Genomic DNA, 17,393 nt, shown 5'->3' with positions numbered 1-17,393 from the left:
AGAAGTCATAGTTTAAGCCAGACCCAGGCAAAAACAAGACCTTATATAAAAAATAACTAAAGAAAAAAGGGCTGGAAGGCCAAAGTGGAAGAGTATCTACCTAGTAAATGTGAAGCCCTAAGTTCAAACTCCATAACACCCCCCCCCGCCCCCGCATAAGTAAATCAATTATTTTAAGGACACAACAATGCATGAATTCGCACCTGGAGGTGGAATGATGTGTAGACCATTCTTCAGACTCCACTGCACAGGGAAGATGCCAGGACTATTGGCGTGGCACACAAATGATCGCCGTTCATGATGCTCTGGCCGTAAATCATCCATTTCCACCAGAAAGTACTTCTCGTCAAAAACCTATACATGCAAATAACAGATAAAACAGAGAGTAGCTTTATATTTGTGTGTATGTGTGAATGTATGTTTTCCTTGGCATAGCCAAACATGTCACAAAACTTCATAATTATACTAAGTATTATGCTAAAAAATTCAATAAACTTTAATTGTTAGGCACTATTTTAATTAAATATTTTTCATGTGATAAATTAAGTTATAATAATTTAATGAGGTAGATATCATTATCTCCATTTTACAGATAAAGAAAGTGTTTTTTGTGTGTGTATGTGTGTTGGTTTTTGGGCTGTGTGTGTGTGTGTGTGTGTGTGTGCATGGGCACACGCGCACGCGTAATGGGGTTTGAATTCAGGAACTGGGCACTGTCTCAGCTTTTTCACTCAAGAATGGAGCTCTGCCATAGTTCCACTTTCAGCTTTTTGCTGAGCAGAGGGGTCACATGGACTTTATCGTCCAGGCTGGCTTTGAACCATGAAATTCAGATCTCAGCCTATTGAGTAGCTAGGATTACAGATGTAATTCATGAACGCCTAGCTGGAAAATGAGTTTAAAGAAAGGTAAAATAACTTAGCTTTGGTTACCCAGCCAGGAAGAAACAAAACCTGGCTCCAAACAAAGTATTCAGGCTTCAGACAAAATTTAGCTTCAACTTGGTGTCAGTATACTAACTTTTCAGATCCTTAACCAATTTCAAATGCCAAATGGAGAAGTTAATGAACTCTGGCTCAATATTCCACATCTCTCCAGATTCCACAGTGTTAGGATCCAACTTAAAAGTTCAAAATTCCTCTTCTACCAGACAAGGAAAAATTAAATCTGAACAGGTCAGATGAATCATCACTCAAACAACTATTCCTAAACTCACACTTTACTGAGTTCTACTTTTAGTAAATGGGCTTCTGCGCTAGTTCAAAACTGAATCCTTTTCCTTCCTTACCTAGTAACCCAGTAACTAGGCTTTAATGATGTGCAAATTTTATAGTTACTCCAAACAAAGGCCTTATTTTTGTGACTTGACTGAAAGATTAAAATCTGAATTGTAGTACGCTAGATCTGGTGACACTAATTGCCTGTTCCCTACATAATTCTTCATCTCAACCAGCTCTGCATCTGACTGGACGGTGATGATACTGCCTGTTACAGTTACCCTGACCTGCATACCAGTCAAACCTCTTCTAGTTATATACAGTTAGACTTGTGCCAAATCTCACTCCTCTGGTGCCTAGGCTCACTGCTTTGGTTGTTAGAGCTACCAACCTCAGAAGAAGGAATGGGCCACAGAAAACTGATAATAAAAAGTATGCACACAAACAGTTCTGACCTCACAAATGAGTTGGATTAGTAGAGTCTGAAGATGAAATCACTACAATCTCCTCAACCATACACCCTGATGTGGACTCTTAAAAAGATAATTGCTCCCATTTTACCTTAATAACTGTAGCAGGAGAGATCCCAAAAGGAGACCAGGGGTCCACAGCTTCCAATTTCATATTTACAGAGAATGTATGAATACCAATAACTTTTTTGTCCTAGAATGCAAACATCAAAAGGAATAAAAACACCATGCTTTTACATTAATTTTATACTCATGTGTAGCTGAATCTAATTACTTAAATAATGGAACTGCCCAGCTTGTGGTAAATCCTGTAATTATCTTCCCAGGAGAAAAAAGAAACAATTCAGGACAAAAAAAAAAATAACACAGAAAGTAATCCACTCTACCTCTCTGGAACATAAGGACTATCTGGAGGAAAAAACTCAATTTATTTTATAACAAGAGCAGGAAACATTCAAATTGCTTTAAGAAAAGTGTGGGAGGGGGTGTGGAGGGGGAGGGGGGGCATGAAGGTGGGGGTGGGAGATGGGAAAGGATGGGAAGGGGAAACAAAGGAGGCAGCAACAATGCTTGATAAGAAATGTACTCATTACCATGCCCATGTAATTGTTTTTTGTTTTTTGGGTTTTTTTTTGGTCCAGTCATGGGGCCTGAACACTGGGCCTGGAAGCTGTCCCTCAGCTCTTCAGCTCAAGGCTAGCGCTCTACCACTTGAGCCACAGCGCCACTTCCGGCTTTTTTCTTTTTGCTTATGTGGTGCTGAGGAATCGAACCCAGGGCCTCAGGCATGCAAGGCAAGCGCTCTACCACTGAGCCACCTTCCCAGCCCCTGCCCATGTAATTGTAACTCCTCTGTATGGTATTTTCACAATAAAAGAAAAAGAAAAAGAAAGAAAAGTCGGGGAGAAACTCAGGCAACTGATCGAAGAAAATAAGGGTCCTTGTCCCTCCGGCCTGAAACCCTCTTGCAGCAGTTATGGCACTTTCCTACTTCCAGGTATTATTTTTCAGTTTTTAATGTCCTCAACTTGCTTTTCTCTACAGTAAGGAGAACACTGCTATCATATGCTTTTGTTCTTACCTTAAATAAGTAAGATGGTAATGGTTCTTTCTCCTCCTCTTTCACTTTGGTCAAAATCTCTTGCCACTCAGCTTCATTTTTCAGATGTCTGATGGCTTTAGTAGGACAAGACAGCACACTTTAGTTGAAAATAAGAAAACCTATTCAATTTTTAACTATTATGCAAGCATTCGTATAATAAAAAAAATGGGCTTTCTACTGGGAGCAAGAGGTTAAGCCACACATGCCATTCTCATACAAAACAACTTACATCTCAGTTCAGCGCCTAGACAGTTAAATTTTGTGGAAAAAAAGCCTAAGACTGCCTGGGCGCTGGTGGCTCACACCTGTCATCCTAGCTACTCAGGAGGCTGAGATCTGAGGGTCACAGTTTGAAGCCAGACTGGACAAAAAAAGTCCCTGTGAGACTCTTAACTAACAGAAAACTGGAAGTGGAGCTGTGGCTCAAAGAGGCAGAGTACTAGCCTTGAGCAAAAGAACTCAGGGACAGTACCCAGGCTCTGACTTCAAGCTCCACAACACACACACACACACACACACACACACACACACACACACACACACACACACACACCAGTACACATACCAGTATACACACCAGTACACACACACACACACACACACAGTACACATACCAGTATACACACCAGTACACACACACACACACACCAGTACACACACACACACACACACACACACACACACACACACACACACACACACTCCTAAGACTGGAAGAATTGCTTTGTACATAAAGCAATAATCATTCAGCTGGCCACGGTAATGTGGGCCTAAACATCCTAGCTACAGCAGAAGCACTAAATAGGATACTGGTCCTGATTAGCTGAGGTAAATATTATTCAAGATCCAATTTGAAAACTAGTAAGCAAAAAAGGTTTGGGTAAACAAGCACCATGGTTCCTGCTTATAATCCTAGCTACTCAGGAGACTTAGATCTGAGAATTAAGGTTCAAAGCCAGGCTGGCTAGACTTCTTTCTAATTAACCAGCAAAAAGCTGGAATTGGAGGCATGGCTCAAAAAACAGTAAACACGAGGCTCTGATTTGAAGCCCCAATACTGGCACCAAAAAAGAAAAAAAAAAAAGGGGGGCTGGGGATATGAATCATGGTAGACCTCCTGTCTAAGGCAAGGGCAAAGCCCCAAGTCCAAAACCCCATCTCCCCCCCAAAAAAATCATTCCAAATGGGACATAAAGTAACTGCAAATTGATTTAAACAACAATTTGATTTAATATTAGAATTTCCTTTAATCAACATTTGTTGTGAACTCAATTTGCTACATACATCTATCTAAATGCTACATAAGGGATTTTATCACTTTGTGTTGAGTTAGGATAGTCTATGAAGTATATCAGTATGTGTAGTAAATTATAGATGGAATAAAATCAAAAGCATAACACATTTACTTGAACAACCCCATATTAATCTGTTGTAATACCACTATTATGTGAACAAAGGCTATCACAAAATGTAGAAAAATGTATTTTTCAGGCTCACAGAGAACAATAATACCAATATAACAATAATGTAATAGTTAATAGAAAAATGCTGTTATTTCTATTCACCTGATGGGGGCTGAAGCTCATATCCCTGTTGAGCAGCCCAACCAATGTGATGAAGAAAAGGATCCAAGTAATACAACCATTGCTCCAAATTGTCAGGACTCTCAAGTCCTTCATAGCGCAGCTTCAGCCGTCCCCCGATGTTTTCTACTACAGTAACAATCCAAGTGCTTAAAGAATCCTGAAAAGCTTGGCATTCTAGCCTGGATCCTGGAGCAATGAGATCTAAAGGATTTCTTCCATTACGGAGCTACATTGAAAAAGTGAAACAAAGTAAGTTAATCTAATCGTAAACCTGTCTTCACATGTTTATTCATTTGAAAGCCAATGACACTGAGTACTATTATTCAAGTCCCTTACAGTATTATTTCTAGGTAACACAAAAATGTTTATATTCAAGAAAATCTACCTAGTCCAGTAAGCTTATTCTAAAAAAATCTAGTTTTCTTTAGTTTCACTTAGTAAGAACTTTTAAGCTATCACCATTACTTGTCTCTGATTATAAAAGCAAATATAAGCCAGGTACTGATGGCTCTAGCTACTCAGGAGGCCAAGATATGAGGATAGCGGTTCAAAGCCAGCCTGGGCAGCAAAGTCCCCTGTGAGACTCTTATTTCCAATTAGCCACCAAAAAAAAACTGGAAGTGGCTCAAAGTGGTAGAGCACTATCCTTGAGCAAAAACAGCTTAGGGATAGCACACAGGCCCTAAGTTCAAGGCCTATAACTGACCAAAAGAAAAATATGATCATTAAAGAAAAATATCAAATATGTCCACCACTTCTAGGAAGGTACCACAGAAAATATTTTGGCATACACTATTTTCCTATGCACAAGTCAGTATACTTCTGCCTCTTTCTTTCCTGTTTTCTTTTTTCCAGAATGGATACTGTTTTTCAATTTGTTCTTCTATAAACATCATAAATGTCTTTCTATGATGCAAAATTTCCTATTTTTTGAATTGTTTTGATATTCTGTATTATAAACAGGCAATAAAATATCTACTTCTGATGACATTTTGCTTGCTTTTTATTTCTTACCTATTACCAAGGATCTAATGTACATAGCACTCAGCCACATTATTTTTTTTGCTGTCTACCTAGATATATATTAAAAACTCACCTGAAGCAAAATGGATACCTGCTCAGTTCCAGAAAGCTCCCTTCCCCCCTATCTCTCCCCCAAAAAACCCCACTTTCTAACTGTAAAAAAGTAAGGAAAAATGGATCTTAACATGCCAGCAACTAATTTAGAAGATTTTTAAACATGGGAATAGGCTACCACTTTTCAACCCAAGGCTAAGTGAAACATTCCAATACCTATGTCCATGACTCTAGTACTTTTTATTTGTATTAGAAGACTACAATAGCAATCAATCTTGTATTCCTTTGGAGGTTTTTCCACACTGATTTGGAGGGTTTTCCACACTGATTTGGCAAGTGATTAATTCCTTCTGAGGATTTTCCTCAGAGAGAGAGAGAGAGAGAGAGAGAGAGAGAGAGAGAGAGTGTGCGTGCGCGCGCGCCTGGGTGCTGTCCCTCAGCTCAAGGATAGTGCTCTACCACTTGAGCCACAGCACCACTTCCAGCTTTTCTGCTTACGTGGTGCTGAGGAATCAAACCCAGGGCCTCATGCATGCTAGGCAAGCACTCTACCACTGAGCCACCTTCCCAGCCCCCTCACTGGTTTTTTACACAGTAATACTCACGCCCTCTAGCAGTGGAACTGGAGGACTGCATGCTCCCAGCAAGGTCTGCTGCAGAAAGGCATCCCAATCAGACACTTTGTCTCTGATGCCTACAGAGGGAAGAAAGGACTGCTCCTCAGTGTTCCACCCACAAAACACAAAGAAATCAAACATGTGGAAATGGCTTAGAGATGTGTTTGTCACTCTAAGTTCTAAACTTCAAAAATCTTGCTTTAGATGGACACTTTTCACTTAGTTTAGTAAGAATTGCATGCAAAACAAATAGAATGAGTTGTATACCAACAATTCTTAATAAAAAAAAGTATCTAAAAGTTGTCTATTTTATTAAATAAATTTTCAAACACATTAAAAATAGAGAAAAGGCAGATGCTGGTGGCTAATGCCTGTACTCCTAGCTACTCAGAAAGCTGAGATCTATGGGACAAGAAAGTCCAAGAGACTCTTATCTCAAATTAATCACCAAAAAGCCAGAGGTGGAGCTGTGGCTCAAGCCATGGAGCACTAGCTCTACTCCCCCTCCAAAAAAACAAGCTCAGGAACAGTGTCCAAGCCTTGAGATCAAGCCCCAGGATCAGCGCGCAAGCATGCGCAAATACACACACACACACACACACACACACACACACACACACACACACACACACACACACACACACACCACACACACACACACACACACACACACACACAGAAAAGGTATAATGAATCCTCATATACCCTAGCTTCAACATAGACATGCTAGTTGTTTGTTACTGTCTCTACCACCTTCATACAACAAAGGATAGAACTGAGCAACCATGACTTACAAAGCTAGAATTTGTACCAAATGGCCTTTTACAAAAATCTGCCAACACCTGGCTTATGCTTTCACTCCATTCTTACCCAATCAAGCATTACTAAAAAGACAATTCTAAATGGTGTATAACTTTGTCCATAAATATTTCAGTATATATTTTACAAAAGAAATTAATGCTTTATCTTATCAGAGTATGACACCTTTAAAAAGTTAGTAATTCCCTAATATCAAATGTCTAGTCCATGTTCACATTTCTTTAGTTGTCTTATAAATAGCTTCTTCAATATGTGTGATCATATTAGGATCCAAAATCAGATCAGTATGTGGCAAATGGCTGATGATCTAAATTTCACTTGTACTCCAATCAGAGCTAAGCATTTACATGTCAAATGCCCCCAGACCACATGGATGCCAAAGAACTCAGCCCACCTAAGCCAGATGTCAGTTAGGATTTCACAAATCCAATCCAAAACACAGGAGGTATGTGTGCAAGGGTCACCTGGGTTACCACCCATCACTTAGCCCAACAGAATCTCAGACTGGTCTCTCCAAAATCTTCTTGATGATCTGAAGCATGTAAAGCAGAGAAGACCTTTGGGAGAAGTCCCTTGTCCTGTTCCCACCCATGTTCCTGCCTTCATGGTCCAACAAAAAATTCATTTGTAGGTACCTTCTTCTCCATACCCCTAACTCTTTTTCTTGCAGTATGTACTTGACTCAACTCTTTCCTATTATTTTCAGAGTCTGTTTCATTGGCTGCTTCTTTACGACAACCCCTACTCTTTTCTATAAATCTGTATTCAGAGCCAGAGTTTATCAAAATCAAGTTTGCTCTTTTTGGAGGGGAAAACAAGAAAATTTTTACAAGTGGAGTTATATACTTCCATCAGAAGTACATCAGGCTCATCACTGGTAGCTCATGCCTGTAATCCTAACTACTCAGTGGACTGAGATCCGAGGATCACAGTTCAAAGAGAGTCCAGTCAGGAAAGACTATGAGACTCTTACCTCCATTGCTCAAAAGCTAGACAGCATCCAGGCCCTGAGTTCAAGAACCAGTCTACCAGCACATATATACACAAAGTACATCAGGTTTGGTTGTCTGTACTTCTGTGACAATAGCTTTTAATGATTAGATGAGCTATAAATATAGTTCATCTATTTATAGCTTCTGTATATAGGCTTACCAGTAGCTAAAACTGGTAATATTAATTCCTTCTTCACTGACAAACACAAATACTTATGAAGAAAAACTTGCCTATAATCCAATCTACTCAAAAAAGAATTTGTAGAAGATCATGGTCTCACCTTAGCCTAGGCAAAAGCACAAACCCTATCTAAAATACAAACTAAATGTAAAAAGGTTGGGGTTATGATTCAAATGATAAACCACTTGTCTAACAAGCACGAAGCCCTGAGGTCAATTATCAGTACCACCAAAAGAGGGGGAGAAAAGAGAGGAGAAAGAGGAGGAAGGGAGAGAAAGAAGGGAAGGAAGACAGGAAAGAGAACAGAGGGAGGGGAGAGAGGGAAGGTGAGGAAGAAGAGGAGGAAGTGGACGGAGGAGAGGAAGTGAAGAGGGGGAAGGAAGAAGTGTTCTCTTCAGCAACTTATTATTGTAAAGCAAAAGTTCATTTTTTTTTATGAACTATTCTCTTTATTCTTTCTCTAAATCTACCAGCCCTTTAAATAATCAATTAGTTCCCTTGTATCCAGCAGAGGCTATTAAGTGAGGGGGCTGTTTATTTTTTTGTGGTGATTTTTTTTTGGGGGGTCCGTTCGTGGGGCCTGAACTCTGGGCTTGGGCGCTGTCCCTCAGCTCTTCAGCTCAAGGCTAGTGCTCTACCACTTGAGCCACAACGCCACTTCTGGCTTTTTTCTTTTTGCTTATGTGGTACTGAGGAATGGAACCCAGGGCCTCAGGCATGCAAGGCAAGGGCTCTACCACTGAGCCACCTTCCCAGCATGAGGGGCTGTTTAAAAGATTTTACTATGCTGGGCACTGGTGGCTCACACTTATAACCTAGCTACTTAGAAGCTCTGAGGATCACTGTTCAAAGCCAGCCTAGGCAGGAAAACCTTATCCCCAATAAACTGGTAATGAAGTAATAGCTCAAGTGGTAAAGTTCTAGCCTTGAGCAAAAAAGCTCAGGGACATTATCTAGGCTCTCAGTTCAAGTCCTAGAACCAACAAATAAAGACTTACTTACATGTAGATACATACATACATTCATACATTCATACATATATACATATTCACTATAAAGTAATAAGCTAAATCATATATATTAGAAACCACTGTATGTATTGTCATTACTGATATTCAAATTATTTCATCTTTAACCAGAGGAAGTCTCTTCAGCTTGATTTTAAAGGTCTTTTGACATGATATAGTCATTGGTATCTCTGTTTCTTTTGGGTATGACAAGATGCTTCAGTCTCATGGGTACATTTCTTGTCTCAGACAAGAAACAGCAACCATGCCAGGCATCAGTGGCTCATGCTTGTAATCCTAGTACTTAGGAGGATGAGATCTGAGGATCATGGTTCAAAGCCAGCCCGGGCAGGAAAGCCTGTGAGACTCTTAACTCCAATAACCACCAGAAAACCGGAAGTGGCACTGTGGCTCAGGTAGTAGAGCCCTCACCTTGATCTGAAGAGCTCAGGGACAGCTCCCAGGCCCAGAGTTCAAGCCCCATGACTGATGGAAAAAAGAAAGAAAGAGAGAAAGAAAGAGAGAAAGAAAGAAAGAAAGAAAGAAAGAAAGAAAGAAAGAAAGAAAGAAAGAAAGAAAGAAAGAAAGAAAGAAAGAAGCAAAGAAAGAGCAACCAATTTGTTCCAATAAAACTGATATTTAGAGATCACAATCAAGATGCTGGGAGTGTGTGTGCCACTCCTGGTTAATATTTCTAGGTGTTTCAGTGCCTAGAACTATCAACTTGCTCTTCAGCATCTTCTTTTAGAAAAGATAAACACATCAGGATTTTTTCAGCACAATTCAGAAAGACTATATTTTTATGTACTTACAACTACATCTATATTTCCCTCCTATTGTGCCATAAAGCCTAGCTCCCAATTAGACATTATTCTGCTTTATTTCACAATAAACAAATAATTACTTTAAACTAACATAATCAACTATCACCAAAAAAAAAAAAGTATAGTTCACCTCTACTAAAGATTCAAATTACCTTTTTTTGAACTCAACCAAACAGTTGTTCTCTGTGTGGTTTTCCTGTCATTTTCTTTTAGTTTTTGGAATTGCTTTTTCAAAGATTTCATCTGTTTTATAGTTACATAAAATATCTACATGATTCAAAAGTCAAATCTACAAAATAAAGGATATTCACAAAATCTTTCCCTATTACCTTTATTGTTCTTTTCTTTCTCCTCCTCATTTCCAGAGAATACGCTTGTAGATACGGCTTGATTTTCTTGACGATAACTTTTATTGTTATAAAATACTCTTGTTTCTATGCAATGTTTTCCCCCTCTGTATTCTGCCTCTGTCACATAACAAAACTGGTTTGAAACTTCTGTTTTCTTTTTCTATTTGTTTGTATACCCTTGCTCAACATTTTATTTTACTCTTGTTTTTTCTTTTTTGTAATAGTACTGGGGTTTGAATTCGAGAATTCATGATTGCTAGGCAGGTGGTCTACCATTTGAGCCATACTCCCAGAACTTTTTTTGCTTTAGTTATTTTTCAGATAGAGTCTTGTGCTTTTTGCCTAGACAGGTCTTGGACTGTAATCTTTCTACTTATGCCTCCCACAGAGCTGAGATTACAGGCATGGAGCTGGGGCTTCACTAACTTTTTGCCCAGAGTAACCTTGAACACAGATCCTCCCAATTTTCACCTCCCAAGCATCTAGGATCACAGGTCTGGCTAGTCCTCCCTATTTGTTACTTTTTTTTTTTTAAATCTCTCTCTCTAAACAATATTGAACTTGGATAGGAGTTCTCTTCCCCTCCCCACCTTCTCTTTCAGCATCTTATATCAGGTAGTATCCTTTTTCGCACCCAGTTAACACTTAAAGGGTAACTACTTAAATTACATAGGTATAGATATTTTTAAGGCCATAACTGAGCTTATGCCACTATTCATATGCTCTCCCTCATTGTCTTTCTTTCTTTCTTTCCTTTCTTTCTTTCTCCTTCCTTCCTTCCTTTTCTTTCTTTCTTTCTTTCTTTTTTTGTTGGTCCTTGAATTCTGGGCCTGGGTGCTGTCCCTGAGCTCTTCAGATCAAGGTGAGTGCTCTACCACTTGAGCCACAGCACCACTTCCAGTTTTCCAAGTGGCTTATTGGAGATAAGAGTCTCATGGAGTTTTTTCCCTGGGCTGGCTTTGAACCACAATCCTCAGATCTCAGCCTCATGCGTAGCTAGAATTACAGGTGTGAACCACCGGCGCCCGGCCATGTTTCATATTTTTAAAGTGACATTAAGCAAAGCAAGTATGAAACATACTATGTCTCTTTTATACCATTGTTTAATCAGTGCTCCCAGCTACACATGTACTTAAATGTCTCCTTATCAGTTCTTATGTTAGCATCAATTAATTCATTTTGCTTTCTGAAGCTCCATAAAAGAAGTTCAGAAGAACAGTTTTCCTCCAATCCTTTACATGTTCCTAGCAGTTTGTATATAACCTTTATTCCTAAAGTTTGGCTTGACTAGATATAAAATTCTCTCAAATACTTTCATTGAATTTCTTAAGTTTGTTATCCTATTATCTTTTGGCATAAAACCACTATTGTTAATAACCCGTGACACTGTGCTTTCCTTTCTTGTCAAGAAACTTGGTATTTTTGTCTAAATAATAAAAATATTTTAAAATTCCAGCAGTTTGAACACTTTTTTCTCATTAAAATAGGTCTTGTTAGGTAGTCCCAGCTAACCTTGAAATCCTAAGTGCTCCTGAGTGCAAGTGACCATCCTGCCTCATCCTTCCAAGTAACTAGTGTTACAGATGCACACTACCACACCCAGGCAGAATTCATTTTTGTGTAATCATTCTCATGTGACTTCTTAAAATCATGAGATTTTTATGGACATATTTTAAATAGACTTATATTTCAGTTCAGTTTACTTAAAATATAGTTAATAACATTTGCTTGTATCATTTCTTTGGGTTTTATTCAGATACCTACATTTTATGCATGTAAATCATTTTAAACTTCTTTTTTAATATGATGCCTACATATGAGTTAAATACTTTAGAAGTAACACAAATTCTCTATGGCTAATAGAATTTAAGGAGAATGAAATGACAGCTATGAATACAAATCTCCCAAATGTCAAACTCATTGGTATAATTTGTGTATTGAATTTTAAGATTTTTAACCTATTTTTGCGATTTTTCTCAAGTCCTTTTAGTTTCTTCATTTGCGTTGTATTTTAAAATGTTTTTCATCTTTTTCTCTTCAAATATTGTCTGTGCTGTTGTTTCTTTCCTGTGTTTTTACAGTTTCCATATCTAATTTTTTTTCCTGTTTAAGTTCTTTTTTCTTTTTTCAAATCTCCCTTTTCTCTTTCCTTTCTCCAATTACCTCATGTTTTTGGATTTTTATAAATTTTATTTATCTCTTTATCATTATTACTACTTTAGCTTATTTTGTTTGTTACTTTTTTTGAGACAGGATTTCACTATGCCTCCCAGGCTACTCTGGAATTTGTGATCCTCTCGTTTCTACCTCTTGAGTGCTAAGAATACAGGTATGTATAGCCACATCAGCTCTTTTAGTTTGTTTTGAAATGTTCTTATCTGACTCAATGTTTGTTTCTGTGTGATTATATTTCTCTTGAGAAGATTTTTATTCTACTCTTCGCTTCTTTCATTAAAAGAATCTTCCTTGCAATTCAATGAAAATGCTCCTATGGTTATTGATTAAATAAGATGTATTTCCCCATACTCTCAAGATAAGATTGTGGGTCTGTAACTTCCTTTCTCTATATTTCCCTCTTGTATTATTTTTTTACAAAGTAAAAAACAGGGAGTGCTAGAAGCCATCAGATCTTCACCTCTAAATACCACTCGTTACCAAAAATCAATCCAGACTTCTGGGGGAAATGGCTGATTTCAAGCCTAAGACAGAAATGCTTATTGAGCCAGAAGAAACTATGCAAGGAATAAACACACACACACACACACACACACACACACACACACACACACACACACACACACACACACACACACACACACACACACACACACACACACACACACACACACACACACACACACACACACACACACACACACACAAAGCAGCCAGTTTAAAAAGGTATCCACTTGTCAATCTAGGCAAGCTTCATCAGTCAAAAAAAAGTAATGATAATGAAGGGTTTTAACCCATTGAATAAAGTAAGAATCATAAGTCCACATAGACATACACACATATATACACACCTATATAAATATATGTATTCAAAAATGTAGAAAAATGCTGGGCGCCAGTGGCTCGTGCCTGTAATCCTAGCTACTCAGGAGGTTGAGCATTAAGGATTACAGTTCAAAGCCAGCCTGGGCAGGAAAGTCTGTAAGACTCATCTTCAATTAAACACCAGAAAACCAGAAGGAGCACTGTGGCTCCAGTGGCAGAGTGCTGGCCTTGAGCTGAAGAGCTGAGGAACAGTACCCAGGCAGTTCAACCCCCATGACTGACAAAAAAAAAAAAAAAGAAGGAAGGAAAGAAAGAAGGAAGAAAAGAAAGAGAGGGAGGGAGGGAGGGAGGGAGGGAGGGAGGGAGGAAGGAAGGAAGAAAGGAAGGAGAACACCATTTGGTATCCATTAGAGTAATAATGGCAAAACCCATCTACGGATGCTCTTTTTAAAAAAGTCTGAATACAAAACTAACAGGACTTAAGAAACAAAGAACTCCCACTCATCTGGTTGAACCACTACCAAATATACCCATGCTGCTGATCACATATATGGTATATAACATATGAGCACCGTTATATATTACAGACTGTGATAGACAATTTGCTCCATGAAAGTTAGAATGAACTTGTGACTTTAAATGAGCATCATTATTCCACAATACTGTGAATTTCCGGAAATTAAGTAATCACTTAATCACAATCAAAAAAAAAAAAAAGAACCTTGGGGAAGGGAGGGAGGGAGGGGATGGTAGGGGGAAAACAATGGAGGGAGTAACAATGTTCAAGAGGAAGTGTACTCATTACCCCACTCATGTAACTGTAACCCTCTGTATAGTATCTTTACAATAAAAAAATTAAAAAATAAATAAAAAAAATAAAAAAATAAAAAAGTCTGAATAGCAATGGGATGTTTTCACAATCTTAAAGTATTTTCCTATAAGATATTAACTTAAAATGATAAAAGAATATTTTTACTATGGAAAAACCTGACGCATACCAATTTAATCAAGTGATGAAAGTTAATATTAACCTCATAAGAAAAATCAACAACATGTAGCTCCTCAAAGGATGTAGTAAGAGATATAATGTCTTTTTTATTTTTTAACAAAAATAGCAATTTGAATATAAGGAAATAACAAGACAAATACAAACTGAAGATTCTACCAGGTAACTAGCTTTTCCTCTTCAAAAATGTTTAGACCAAGTAACAAGAAAAGATTAAGAAAGCTAAAGAAATGTAACAATTAAATGTTACGTGATCCAGCACTCAGGGTCCTAGACCAGAAACAGAAAGCAGACATAAGGAATAATCCTGAAACTAGGGGAAACTAGCCTGTATCTTTTAAAATGTTCAAGTCATGAAAGACACAGATAACTTGAGGAACTGTTCCAGATTAAAGGAAATGTATATATGAGACATAACGACTGAATGTAATACATACTCCAAGATTTTCTTTGATTGTAAAAGTATTGATTGGGACAATCAATTGGCAAAATCTGAATAGGATCTGCAGATTAGATAATAATTTTCTTTTATTTCCTTCCTTCCTTCCTTCCTTTCCTTCTTTCTTTTTCTCCCTCCCTCCCTCCCTCCCTCCTTCTCTCACTCTTTCTTTTCTTTCTTTCTCTTTCTTTCTTTCTTCTTTCTTTCTTCCTTTCTTCCCTCCTTCCTTTCTTTCTTCTTTCTTTCTTTCTTTCTTTCTTTCTTTCTTTCTTTCTTTCTTTCTTTCTTTCTTTCTTTCTTTCTTTCTTTCTTTCTTTCTTTCTTTCTTTCTTTCTTTCTTTCTTTCTTTCTTTCTTTCTTTTGTTATGAGTCATGGGCCTGAATTCTGGGCCTGGGCTTTGTCCCTCAGCTCTTCAGCTCAAGGCTAGCGTTCTACCACTTGAGCCACAGCGCCACTTCCAGCTTTTTTCTGCTTATGTGGTACTGAGGAACCCAGAGCCTTATGCTTGCAAGGCAAGCACTGGACCGCTGAGCCAACTTCCCAGCCCCAATAATTTACTTTTCTGATTCTGACATTTTATTAGATTCATCAGTTCTTGTTTTCAGAGGTCCATTAAAGTGTTTATGAATAAAAAGGCACCATGTTTAAAACTGACTCTAGCTCAATTATTGCTATATATATATGACCATATAGGAGGATGCTAAGCAAAATGAACTCTAAGACATGGACATAAGAGGTTTTTCTTTGTTGTTGTTTTTAATGTAATACATGATTTTTTTTCTTTTGTGTTTTTCCCTCCTATGGTTTATCCTCTGTTGTCACTGTATTTGATTTTGGTACCCTGGGTATTGTATACATGTTTATCTGAATTAGGGAAGAGAAGGGGAACAAAAAATGGTGAGAGTCAAAGGACAAAGGAACCAATGCAACAGCAATACTCACAAGACACTATGTTGGAAATGATTTGTATAACTTGGGGGAGGAATGGGGGGAAAGAAAGAGGGAGAAAAATAAGGGAGGGTAACAAGTTCAACAAGAAATGTACTCACTACCTTACTTATGTAACTGTAACTCCTCTGCACATCACCTTGACAATAAAAATAAAATTAACAAACTGATTCTCAAGCCACTAAAAAAAATGTGTGGGCGGGCAAGAAAGGATAAGGCAAATGTAGTAAAGCATCAACATTTGGGGAAACTTGATAAAAGGGCCCCCAGAGTTTTTTACACTATTCTTTAAAATATTCCTGTAAAACTGAACTTATATCAAAATAACAAGTTAAAAGATGCCAGGTGTAGAAGCTCATAACTATAATCATAGCTACTCAGGAGATGGAGATTAGAAGAACTGAAGTTTGAGGTGAGCCTGGGCAAAAAATTTGCACAACCTCCATCTCAACCAATATAAAAGCTAATCATGGTGGTACTCAAATGTCATCCCATAGGATCACAGTTCAGAATAGCCAAGGCAAAAGGCAAGACCCTATTTGAAAAATAAGACTAGAGACATGGCTAAAATGGCAGAGCACCTCCTGAGAAGGCTAAGGACCTGAGTCCAAACCCCAGGTCCACCAATAAAAGTTAAAAGGAAAATAAAATTAGAAACATCTGATATTTTCTTGAATCTTCAGTCTCTCCTTCCTTCCCCACTTTACCTTCCCCTTTTCTTCTGCCTCATTTCTTGCTTCATTTCTATGGAGAACACTCTGCTGATTTGAAGCATCATTTGGTTCATTTTAAGAGTTCAGAGTTACCAATTCCCATTGCTTAGGGACAAATGGAGAAAAGACAATAAAAAGAGAGACTCAACAGTACACTAATTTGGCCAGATGTACAGTCTTACAAGATGAAAAACAGCTGATAAAAATCTGACTCTTTACAGAAAAAAATAATTTCAAAGGGGGGAAAAAAACGTATGCTTTCCACATACTGGGAAATGTGCATTCTTTTTTATATTCAAAATGTTATCCTAAAAAAGCTCAGTAAACATATGGGCCATGGGCAATCCAAATGTTCTTACAGTAATCACATCATGCCTGAACAAGAAGTATTTTCTTTACCTTCTGGGGCTTCAAGGGTCTTTTTATTCTGTTCACACCACCCAATGGGGTAGAGACCAGCCTTCCTGATGTCACACCAGAAGTCTGCTCTCCGGTCTTCCCCATAGCCATCATAACGAAGGAGAAGCAACTGTTCACAGGCGGTGATGATGGTGGCAACCCAGTAGGTTTCAGGATCTCTTTTCACAGCCACCTCCAGTTTCATCCCAGGAGCAAATCCATTTTGTAAACGTGTGTCCACCTGAAGAGATAAATTATATTAGGCCTGAGACACTTGTCTTAGATGAGTATTTCTCTACCCAATGTTCTTTTTTAGGGCTTAGGAATTCTAAAGTAATAAAATCTTCTCAAGGGAAACCTGAAAAATTCTAGTTCTAACTCATAGGAGTGATCCACACAAAACATTTTTTTTCTTTTTTTTTTTTTAATGTTTATTGTAAACGTGAAGCACAGTTACAGAAGTCAGGTAATGAGTACATTTCTTTATTAATTTATGTTACTGTTATGTACAGAGGGATTACAATTACATGAGTCAGGTAATGAGTACATTTCCTTTCCTACAGTGTCTTCGTTCCCTCACCCTCTCCCAGTCTCTCCTTCCTCTCTCCACCCACAAGTTGTATAGTTTACTTTCATCAATGTCTA

At 38.1% G+C, this 17,393-nt stretch overlaps 1 protein-coding gene across 6 annotated transcripts in view; it reads right to left on the bottom strand.

The window, feature by feature from the left end:
• The window catches only part of Sfmbt1 (Scm like with four mbt domains 1), a 153,246-nt gene that overhangs the window by 32,762 nt on the left and 103,091 nt on the right, over positions 1 to 17,393 (bottom strand). For all 6 annotated transcript variants that reach the window (XM_070018534.1, XM_070018533.1, XM_070018538.1 and 3 more), the window contains 6 exons: positions 16,749 to 16,989; positions 6,058 to 6,146; positions 4,355 to 4,601; positions 2,769 to 2,863; positions 1,779 to 1,880; positions 204 to 354 (listed from right to left, as the gene is read on the bottom strand). In XM_070018534.1, coding sequence (XP_069874635.1) covers positions 204 to 354; positions 1,779 to 1,880; positions 2,769 to 2,863; positions 4,355 to 4,601; positions 6,058 to 6,146; positions 16,749 to 16,989 — 925 coding nt within the window. The remainder of the gene's footprint in view (positions 1 to 203; positions 355 to 1,778; positions 1,881 to 2,768; positions 2,864 to 4,354; positions 4,602 to 6,057; positions 6,147 to 16,748; positions 16,990 to 17,393) is intronic.

This window comes from Dipodomys merriami, unplaced genomic scaffold (assembly GCF_024711535.1).
Source record: "Dipodomys merriami isolate MVZ:Mamm:240054 unplaced genomic scaffold, mDipMer1.0.p SCAF_13, whole genome shotgun sequence".
Lineage (NCBI taxonomy): Eukaryota > Metazoa > Chordata > Mammalia > Rodentia > Heteromyidae > Dipodomys > Dipodomys merriami.
The sequence above is the reverse complement of the archived record's forward strand: the minus strand, read 5'-3'. Positions and strand labels throughout refer to the sequence as shown.